Source organism: Schistosoma mansoni, chromosome 1 (genome assembly GCF_000237925.1).
Source record: "Schistosoma mansoni strain Puerto Rico chromosome 1, complete genome".
NCBI lineage: Eukaryota > Metazoa > Platyhelminthes > Trematoda > Strigeidida > Schistosomatidae > Schistosoma > Schistosoma mansoni.
In genome coordinates, this window is record NC_031495.1 from 4,289,466 (window position 1) to 4,301,655 (window position 12,190).

General features: G+C 37.4%; 1 protein-coding gene across 1 annotated transcript in view; it reads right to left on the reverse strand.

Annotated features, from left to right (window-relative positions):
* The window catches only part of Smp_098850 (rex4-related (xpmc2)), a gene marked incomplete at both ends in the record, with an annotated part of 13,804 nt that extends 2,058 nt beyond the window's left edge, over positions 1–11,746 (reverse strand). Inside the window, 4 exons of the mRNA XM_018793035.1 lie at positions 9,281–9,449; positions 9,723–10,003; positions 10,040–10,122; positions 11,598–11,746. Of these exons, the coding sequence (XP_018647588.1) occupies positions 9,281–9,449; positions 9,723–10,003; positions 10,040–10,122; positions 11,598–11,746 (682 nt within the window). The remainder of the gene's footprint in view (positions 1–9,280; positions 9,450–9,722; positions 10,004–10,039; positions 10,123–11,597) is intronic.
* Positions 11,747–12,190: the final 444 nt, after the last annotated feature.

Here is a 12,190-nt window from a genome sequence, read left to right on the forward strand (position 1 = left end):
AAGAGTAAATTTTCAGACAGTCTTCCATGGTGGTCTAGCTTCAATTGACTCATGACCTCCACTGCATAAAAAAACATTTATATTTACATCAAATTTTAATTATGTAACTATTTAGAATAATTAACTGATTATGAAACTTCACTTTACTCTTAATTTTCCAAACGTTAAATAACTAATTGACTATCATTTTGTTAAAATGATTCATCACCATTTAATTGGCATCAACTTTTTACTTATTAATAAAATATATATATTAGCGTAGAGCATTTGGTGAAGAACTAATTAAAAAGAAATATTTTTTCATATAGCTGAGATCATGAGTCGATTGAAGATAGACCACCATGGAAAACCTGTAAGTACTGGACGGCCGTTTCGTCCTAGTGGGGGACTCAGCAGTGCGCATCCACGATCCCGCCTAGCGAGATTCGAACCCAGGACCTATCAGTTGCTTAACTTATCTTTTTAATGTTTCAATGAGAATATTTAATAGATTATGACCACTTTTCTCAGTGGTAAGATTACATTTTTTAAATTGATAATAATTTATTAGTATGGGGATTTGTGGAGATTGTAGTATTTTAACAGTTGAATTCACGAGTCGATCCGAGCCAGATCACCATTGAAAACCTGGAAGTACAAGATCATGGATCGATTGAAGTTAAACAATAACACCGTTAGATGCCGGTTTAATGGTCTAGAGGTTAAGCGTCTGAGTCTCAAGTGCAGGCTCGTGGATGCGTACTGTCGTTGAGTCTCATACTAGGACGAAACGGCTATCCAGTCCTTCCATGTTTTCAATGGTGGTCTAGCTTAGATCGACTAGTGAATTCAATCGTTAAGATAATAATTTAGACAGAATTGAAAAGAACTTTGACTCATACACATATTAACTATTATAATGCTAAACAATTAATTCAACACAATAAATGATAAGATAAAGTTAGCTGAATTAATCATTTTAACCATAGACTATCTTCTAAACAGAAGAACTAACCGACAACTGATTGTGATAATATTAAAGAATAGAAAGATTCAACGAAATGTTCAACCTTGGTAATATTATAATCTATCATACAATAAATAGATAGTCAAACTAAAAAGTGAAAAGATGAATGATGGCTAACAGTGGGATTCAGGACATGTGTTTCGTCCTATTTGGCCCCAAATGCCCTGGTGCGGCCGAGAGTGGGGAGAGTCCGCTCTCCCTCTCCAAATGCCCTCATATGGCCACGTGTATATATCCTCTGTCAGGGAGGTCTTACTCACTGCCTTCTCGTTGAAGGGGTGTTCTCTACGACATTGAGAGGATGAAAAGCAAATGTCCGGTGCTTTAACCGGGTTGGTGGACATGGAAAGTCTACCTAGGGGAGTTGGAAAACCCTGGTTCCAAACCAATGGTGCACATGGGATCCAATATCCTGAGGAAACAAATGGCATATGAACCAATCGTTGGTCACCAACTACCATGGGACTGCATCTCCTCACGATGTTCCACTGCCTTGTGGATCAAACCTTTAGGTAAAAGACTTCGGGTGTGGTTCCCTAAGAAAACTACCTGCTTCAGTTTGGGCAGCCGGGCAGTATCACAGCCCTTACACAAATCACATGAGATTTGTGCGGCGCATATATATATCTGGTGCCTCTTTGTACCAATGTTTGTGTTTAAATAATAAATAATAATAATAAATTCGGGACTCGTCAGTTAGATGTATCTGCCTCCCAGAGTTGATGTTCGCTCTCTCTCTCTCTCTGATCATTTGAAGTTCTAAATATCAATGAGAAGATTCAAATAAACCATATAAAATGAACTAAAAAAGTGAAAATCACTTTCATCCATGGTATATTATATATTCATGATGAAAATTGTTATTAATAAGCATAATTTTTTAAAAATAAGTTTAGTATATGGGGGTTGTTTGTGCAGATTTTAGTTATTTTTTTATAGTTGAAATCATGAGTCAATTGAAGCTAGACCACTATGGAAAACCTGGAAGCACTGGACGGCAGTTTCGTCCTATTATGGAACTCCTTAACAGTGCGCATCCACGATCCCTCCTTGCGAGATTCAAACCCAGGACCTACCAGTCTCGCGCGCGAGCACTTAACCACTAGACCACTGAGCCAGCATCCAACGGTGTTAATGTCTAACTTTAACCTATCCACGAAGTTGAGCAACTATCTCACTAATGTCTTCAGTGAGTTAATATCTCCCAGCAGACCTGGTTGAACTCCACTGGTTACTGCTTCTCACTAGAACTCCAGGAAATACTACATGGAGCCAGTCACTAGTGAACATATGATAAGGGGGTTGTTTGTGGAGATTTTTAGTAATATATATATATATATATATATATATAGAGAGAGAGAGAGAGAGAGAGTTACATAACTGAAAAACATTTTCTACTTCTCTTTTCTTTCTTTCAAGATTACTATTATTGATTATTGAATAATAATAATAATAATATTATTTATATGAATCTGTTTGTCAATATTTACATAACCATATTTTGTTGTTGTTGTTGTTGTTGTGAAAAGATAACAAAAACAAATGACCACAAGCTTAATTATACTTCATGACTGAAGAATTTAATTAGTAATATTTCATTTCTCATTAGTTCTGGATATTTTGTACGTAGGTAATTGAAACGAAAGATTGTTCTTATCATATGTTAACTACTAATCAATGAGATACAGTATTTGCTTTAAAAAAAAATTGAAGATGGTTTATAGATGACTGTTGTTTCAATTGAAGATTGTTTGTCTTTTTTATCATGAACTTGACTACTTCACAATTGATTGATCACCGGGTGGTGATCAATGTCATGCGTGTCCAGAGTTTCCTGTTGACCATCTCCAACCACCATCTTATCTCAACATAGTGCACGCAGTGTCGAGTCACCTAGACTATTGGCCACATTGCAACTTGATCGATAGCATTCGATCAGCACTGAGGACTTGACACGCATGGCATTGATCATCACCCAGTGATCAATTAATTGTGATTACATCTCAGTCTTACAGAAGGTCGATCGCGGCCCGAGTAGCTCAACGGTAACGTCTCTGACTATGAAGTTGAGTGACACGGGATCAAATCCGTCAGGGGGGACCAGTTCCCTCAAGATTACAGGTACACCTTGCTGACGAGTGCCAAGTAGCACGAAACCCGGGTCCAGGGTTTCCTGTTGACCACCTCCAACCACCAACTTACTTGACTACTTGTTATAAACGGTAGGGTTTCTTGTTATAACAGTCCTTTCACTTTTTACAACGTATGTGGGACGTTAGTTTAGCTTAGACGAATATCTATACTAGATTCTCACTCAGTGTCTATTCTACAGGACTTCAACACAACTCAGATCAAGAACACGAGATTAGCCTGACTAGAACGTCAATATATTTCCATACCAAATTCCGACACACTCCAACAACAAGGAACACTTAATCAAAAATAGTCAGGATAGGGGAATATATAACACATACAACACCTGTCACACTACCTACATGTCTGACTCAGCAAAACAACCAATCATTATCATTCACGCCCACACATCACTACTATTATTATCTTAACTTCAAATAATAAATCACTGTTGTCATATATCACTCAGGTTAATCGTCTTTAGTGACCTACTTTTATGATGAGAACGTGATTGGTATAATGGAAACAATGATTAATATAACTAATTGTACCAGTGATTGCTTTATTGTACCAAACACACTTTTCCTTCCGTTGCCTGTAACCTTGCACGAACTTGCTTAAGCTCGGTAGTTCCGCCGGTAAACTTTGGCACGTCTTGGTATTCTTTCGATACCACGAGATTGCCAACAAATATATCTTATTGTGACCATTAACAGCCTTCTGATTTCTGGCCTACTGAGGGATTCAAGTCGATATCTGGTACGGAATCTTCATGTAGTGGTGATCATAGTCAATCGCGACTCGACCCCATCTACAAGTTCATGAAGGCATCTTGATTTGTCTATCATTAGTTTTCTTCAACATACTCCTATTTTAGGCAATATTACCCAATGAGGTAAGGATTTAGTAGGTATTTGTAATACATAGGTCATGTTTTGCAACCATAGAATAATATAGAGGGTATTGTTGTACAGTATACTCACTTGGTTGTTAGCAGACAATATTTGCTCTACATTACTAGTAATGCAAGTAGTGAAAAAACTATCTGAACTTACTGAATGTGTATCGAGACTTTGTCAAATACCAGTTCATTAGGGCTAAGGAAACTTCCAAGAAAAATGAGGTGTTCAACGCGCTCGAACACTTAAATTTCTACTATTAGTCTAGGTAATGATGTAGACTGTTATAATGCGAAATATAGCGTATTGCGATAGGACTACGCGAAATTCTACCGATTGACCAAATTCAGATATCCTAGTTCGACCCCAATACTGTTCCCCAACTCCAATAAATCAGAACACAGCCGTTAAATGAGAATTGTTTATGGGGTCAGCAGCAGAACAAAAATGGTTTACAGACAAGGCATATTTATACAGTTACGATGACTATTAACGGTAACCAATGGAAAGGAAGGACACGTGAAGGTTATAATTAGGACGACTCAAAATTGACCAATAGGGAAACGACACATGAAAGTCATAGTTAGGACACTGTAAATAATGGCCAATAGGAAATAACATGCGAATTATGTGAAGAGTCTGAAAACATACCATTTTACATTCGAGATAATTTTTGGGATATTCTTGTGAATATCCTAACACCTCCCCTTGGAAAAAATTAATAGCGACGCAATCGTGGGTTTACCTGAAAGTTCTTTGGTATTCTGCGTTTGCGTGCCGACCTCCTTCGAGGTAACGACCGAGAACTTGAAGAATGTTCTGCTTGATTAGATGACTGAGTTGCCTCCGTTGTAGGTATTGGCGGAAGTTGGAAAGTATCCAGTAATAAATCGAGTGGGATGCGTTTCGTAACTTCAACTTTTTCCTTGGATTCTCTTGGCCTTAGTTGATTATGATGCCTGGTCCAGATTTCTTTGTTTACTCTGACCTCATACATGACCTTCCCCTGTCTCTTTGCGACTTCACCCTCTATCCATCTATCATACCCATGTCTATAGTCCCGCACATACACTTTTGCGCCAACTTCGTAAGGAATTCGGGTATTCTTCATGTGAGGACTCTGCTGGGCTACTCGCCTGGGTGTCATTGCACTATGAATTGTTCGTAGCTTTCGTCCAGGCTGGAGGAGTTCGATGAATCGATTTTGGAGGTCTGTAGCATGCTGTTGTGTAGTAGCAGGAGTTTGTACTTGATTACAGATAGTGCTGATAGGTAGATTGGCAAGACCAAGTTCTTCGAACCAATCTAAACCCAGAAGATTGAGAGGGGATTTGGTGATGTAGCACGTACCCTTGAAGGTTGTACCTCTGAACGAAATACAGCAATTAAGTTCACCATGAAGGCGGAGATGACCACCACATGCACTAACGGCTGTCTGCGAAGATGGTTTGATGGGAGGTTGACCCAAGGTTCGCCAAGTTTCTTTTGACAGAATAGTGATATCTGATGCAGTGTCCAACTGCAATCGAACTGGCTGACCATTGATTGAGAGGGTTAGAAATTTGCGTCGCGTGGCGGCATGGGTGTGGAAGACTGCTGCTAAACTTCCTGATGAGGGAAGCTGCTTTTTAGTATAACGACGTTGCGTCTGTGCATTTCGACGACTATTGGGTCGATGGGATTGACAAAAACCGCTTTTGTGACCAACTTTATGACAGCGATCGCACAGCTGCTGTTTGAATGGACAAAATTTCACATAATGCCAGGCTCCACAGTGCCAACATGGAGAGGGGGGCTTCTTGTGAACCGGTCTGGAGTGATTAGAGAAAGAAGGAGCATTGGCTTTCGTAGGACCACAGGTTGTTGATCTCGGAGATTTGTTCTGACGTTGGACAGCGTGAACTTCGCAACCACCCTGGCCCCCAGATTGGACCAAAGTGGTGTCACGCTGCAGGTTGACAATGCGTTGATACTCGTCGGCGATTGCATTAAGTGTCAGCGTAGGGTCTTGTTCAAGGCGGTTCAGCAATCGAGTTCTGATGTCGGAGAATTTGGGTGACTGAAGACTACATATGAATACGAGGGATTTGAATTGGTCGTCGGTAAGGGATTTGAGCTTGAACCGTTCGCACTCACGGTTGACAATGCCAACATGGGTTAAGAAGTCATCGGACTCGTTCATGACCAGTTTTAAACAGCGATAACGCGTATTAAAAAGTGAATGATGGTCACCAAAAAGTTGACTGAGAGTTTGAACAGTGGCATCGAAGGAACGGTCTCGTGGGTTCTGCGGTAGAATGTAGTTGCAATACTTATCAAGCTCTGATGGACCAAGTTTTCGAAGGAGAAGACGCACCTTCCACGAATCATCTCTGTCAGCAAGGTCGACTTTAAAAAGATCTTCATAACGTCTGAACCAGGTATCAAATGTAATATTGGCATCAGGATCATAAAGAAACTCTGAAATACCACTAGTAATACCGTCGACTGATTGAGGGATTGTTGGTGTACATGAGACTCGAGAAGAGATCTGCGTCTGAGTAAGCATCTCCATCAGCTTCAGCTGTTGCTTGAACAATTCTTCTAATTTAACTGGATCCATAGCTAGTCAGCAACTTGTTTGCAAAATCTCCGTCGCCAAATTGTTATAATGCGAAATATAGCGTATTGCGATAGGACTACGCGAAATTCTACCGATTGACCAAATTCAGATATCCTAGTTCGACCCCAATACTGTTCCCCAACTCCAATAAATCAGAACACAGCCGTTAAATGAGAATTGTTTATGGGGTCAGCAGCAGAACAAAAATGGTTTACAGACAAGGCATATTTATACAGTTACGATGACTATTAACGGTAACCAATGGAAAGGAAGGACACGTGAAGGTTATAATTAGGACGACTCAAAATTGACCAATAGGGAAACGACACATGAAAGTCATAGTTAGGACACTGTAAATAATGGCCAATAGGAAATAACATGCGAATTATGTGAAGAGTCTGAAAACATACCATTTTACATTCGAGATAATTTTTGGGATATTCTTGTGAATATCCTAACATAGACTATCCCTGAAACATTTTCCACTTAGAGAAAGAGAGAAACTCAGTCTAATCATGCTTGGATTGCTATTCTTACGGTTATTCACTACATAGAACAGTCGGTCAGCTATATGCAACGTAGAACCTGACATATATGTGCATTGGTTTAAGTTGCCATACTACATTACCATCACAGCCCAGAATTATATAATCGGCATATTCTAAGTTGATAATTGAGCCTCATGGTAAGAGGTAAACTGTTGAAACTAGAAACGAAGAGCACGTTATTTTTTAGAGCTTATCCATAATGAAATTAAGTAAAAATGGAGAGAGTATAGTGCTCTAGGGGTCAACGCGAATTAGGCTTTCCCTTGACTGACAGTTTTTGAGTAGAGACCTTTCAGTAGATCCACATACATTTTGTGAATGCTTTATAGTGATAAACTATGCTTTGAGACCTCTCAAACGACGGAGATTAATGTCATTTTCAGGTAAGGTATACGAACAATAGTTGGGTCTTTGTATGTATATTTTCGTCTCAAAACCTGCTGAAAGAAAATAACTTGGTCAATACATCTGCATCCAAGTCTGAAATATGCTTGGTTCTATTATTTTTATTATTCCTGAGTTTTATTTAGGGATTGGATGATTATTATTGGACAAACCGGTTCTATTGTTACTACCACAATAGGAGTTTTTTTTAAAGACCACTACGATAAATGATCGAGACTAGTCACATAGAATTAGGTGCATTTTATACGCCTCACTTAATATCTTAGTCGATTTTAATGATGATGCTGAATAGATATCAATAAACACTCCCGAAATTAACCCATCAAATTCTATTGCTTTCCTCTACTCAAAAATAATCATGAGTTTCTCATCCACGATGGAAATTAAGACACAAAGCTTAAATCAATCTTAAAATTTAAGCTCCTAAGGAATGGTGGATAACTGAAGAATACTACAGCAAGTTTTAATATGTAAAAGTAATCTAACTGATATATTTACAAATAATAATTTAAACCTTCTAAATATTAATAAGAAACAATTAAAAAAGTCTAATAGAACAATGACTATAGAAACCATGTAAATAGCATATGATGATAAGCACTGGATGAAAAGAAAAACTATTTGTTATAATCAGAGTATTTTTAAAACAGTCTTTTTTTAAAATTCACTTAGTATTGTTCGTTTGAATCTTTCCATTGATGTTTAGTCAATGAAGTTTCGCTTATCTTAGATCCACTTACACACATACATACGATCTGTTATTTTAACACGCTTATTTTTACACACAAGGTGTCTCATACTCACTACAGTAAATTCTTACTTTCAACATTGTTAACATGATTGGATGATCTATTTAGTATACAGTTAACTAGAGAACCATGTACCTACCAGATTGCTGAGTGTAGCATTGGGTTTACTTAACATTCAATCGCTGAGATTTTACAAATAAATTTTTATCATTAAATTACTTATAACATTCCTAAAAACCTTAGACTCAGCTTTTTGGTGTTGATCCTCAAATTTTTTGGAATTTTTCTTCGAAGTTATAACCCTACCGTCAGTTTGTTCCTTTATTCACAGTAAATTAGTTCCGTTCCGTATTTTGACTTAGATAAGTTGTGAAATGTTTATTTTTTATTATCGTAATGCTTCGGCTTACTCCTAAATACATACAAGGAAATATATTTTGTCTTGACTGTTAGTTTTACTTTTTTGGCTGTTGTAATCGACGAAGCATGTTGTAAATTACTAAATGATTACTAATGTATGCACACAACAGTAACTCACTTCTGTAAATGTTAGTGGTACTATTCGGCTCAACAAACTGAAGTTGATGGGACCAGGGTTTTAGCCAGTGAGTGACAAGTAAAAACTTGTGTTTTTTAACCTTTAAGCTATCATAATAAATCAATACAGGTAAAATAGTGTAATGCCAGCTAAGGTAGAAGTAATATTCACTGTGAAATTATTTTATTTTGATCTCATGATTATTAGGTCCTTAATTGGACTAAGGATTTAACCGAAAAATTACGTTGACAAGTAAACAGTTCGGTATCAAGTTAGTACATTTTCCACATGAATTATTATTCTAAGGACAGAAAAACCCTGAAAAGTAAACCCATGACATGAGAGTTACAAATTACTATGGAATTAATAAAAATCTGTAACAAAATATATGATAACTAACCGAAAAGCCGGAGAGTAAGGGCTCTTAGGCCAATCTGAGGTTTTGTGGGAAAACCAGCAAGTAACTTAGGATATGGAACCTTACAAGTGTCACGTACCAAATGAGGAGGATGCTTCATATTTAACACAGCGAAGTCATTCTTCAGCATATGCCCTACCACAATGCGATTCTGAAAAACAAGACGGATGTCAAATTGAATCCAATAATCATCATTAATTTGAAATAAAATTTAAATTGGATAATTGTACACAATTTACACTAGACTGATATGTGAATATAGATTAAAGCACTACATAGGTTTTTGAAATATCATACATTAATTTTATATTGAGCCTGTTACACAGACATTGAATTACACTACCACATAATCACCTTTGATATTTCAATAAAATGTTTGACCAGTAGCCATTGTAATCGCTAATATTTAAAACTAGGTGCTTACATGTATGATTTTTTCAACATGCTCTTGAACATAGGAATAGGGCATTGCACGAGACATGTCTTCTTGACGTATTCCACTCCATTTAGTGCGATAATCAGAAATTTCTCCTTCAGGTTTAACTATGATGTCACATAAAACTTTTCCCTCATGGTCAACAATACTAATGCGTCCTAAAGCATTAGAATTTTCGAGTCCAACCCCGACCATTTCACAGTCCAAAGCAATTGGACTCAAATTGATGGGACAGTTCATTTCAGACGTAAGATTTGATGAATCAAAAACTATAAAGGTGATCTGTAAGATAAACGGTCACTTACCTGGAGTAATGTTTTCTTCATGCTTACAAGAAAGACATTTAATCTGAATCGGACACGTGTACTTCTTTGGCGGACATTTACTACTAGATTTATAAGCATAAAAATAACTCTGTTACTACTATGTGCAAGTACTAAATAAGTAGGAATATTTTCTGAGTTATGACCATTATATCGATGACCAAAACTCTTAGGTAGGGCAGATTGAGGAGCTATGAATAGGATTGAAATATAACTGCATGAACTGCTAAGCCACAAACTATGTTACTCTTTCGTGCGATGCACTTACTATGAATATACAAAGCCACAGGTTTGAATTGAGACGGACGTAGTAAAACTTGTTAGGAAATAAGACAACTGTGCGTTTATCCAAGTTGTCACGATTCCGATCAACATCTACTAATTACGATAGATCTGATTTAAATGCACAAAGGCTGTCGGGCGATTACACATGACTCCATGAACAAAACTGTTAAGCAATTAAGGTGTGAGGAATATAAATATAGTTCCAACCTCAGGATGTAGAAAAGGGTTCAGATTTGTGAACCAGTCCTTATACATCAAGTTTGTAAAACAGTGAGTTTTAGCATGAGCAGTGGGTGAATATCAGAACTTTCAAATGGAAATTATCGATAATGCTGAATCGAATACCACACTAAGTACTAATTATTTGCAGAGTTTCATGGGGTATCTATCAAGACAAAATGCATTACATTTATGGGAGGCCGATGATTAGCTTTATTATTTATGCTTTAATCCTGACAAGACATCCGGAATCAGAAAAATGACAAAAGGTAATATCACTGATCATATTTACTGTTTACAAAAGTTGCTGCTAGGTGAAGACCTGGGAAATTTGAAGGCAACGTGCAATCTAGTGGAAGCCTCCTTGTACCGACATTTGTGTATTTAAGCAAATAAATAACTAGAAAAGGACCAACACAGGTCGTAGACCTGTCTTCAATACACAAGTCTGAAATCTTATTTAGTCCAGACTACGGCGTATGGACAAATCAACGACATTAAGGACAGCAAATCTTGGATTTCGACGCAAAATTTATTCATCTACATAGGTAACTAGCATTTTTGCATCATAACTTATGTCAGTTCGTGAAGACCCTAACTCTATCTTAACCCTAACGTCCAACTGCATATTCTAACATTAACTCATTATATTAATTAATAACCTATTAACGCTATTAAGTAGGTGGATATTCTAAAGGTCCCTGTGGCATCGCTCAAAAGTCGTGCGTAAATAATAGTCTTACTGAGTTTCGTTAGGCTTTCCACTAAAAAAGCTTTAGATGAGTGAATTTATCTATAAAACCGAGCAGCCATCAACAAATACTACTCTTTCACGCTTAAAGAGAATATAAATCGGAGGAACTAAGTATAGTACCAATAAATATAAAAATACACACCAATTATAGAACATAATAATTCATCATGAACTGACCTAACCATTTCTATTAAGGAATGACAAGTATGGAACTTTGACGTCAAGATACTTTTAGCTGTAACGTCTTGAAAAGCAGTTACACAATATCAGCTCGAGAACTACATTAATGATAAGTAACAATCCCAACGGACAGCGCGCGCTGTTTCAAGAGTAGCAGGAAACCTCAATATATCCAATATTCGTGTGACAAAAGAGTGTAAACCAGCTACTCTTTTGAGATCATTTATTTTGCTTTCATGATTAGATTCCATGTCGTTTCCTCGTTTGATGTGGAGATTTAGTCTAACAACTCACACTAGCGCGTTATATATTGCCGTTCACTTGGAGGCGGGAACGATCTAAAACAACAACACAACAGTCAGGACCGGTAAGTGCCTCTGAAGTAAGAACACTTTGTACCGGCACAACATATATATTTTTGAAACTGAAAGACGTGGTCCGAGTACAAAAGAGGAAACTTACTACGAGAGAGTTATATTCGCTGTTCTGAAGGTTCGGATCGCGTAGGGCTTGTTCCTCTTCTTTCAGTGCGTCTACTCTTTGTTGCCCTGCAATAAGAAAAACAAACTCGCATTGGTAGCGTCGTATGTGATGGTTTTTAATACCGTTACGTTACCCCCTCTCTCCATGAGGCACTGTCTTCAGTGCCTGATTGTGGAAATGGGTATGCTACCTCTCCTTCTATTATCACTTCA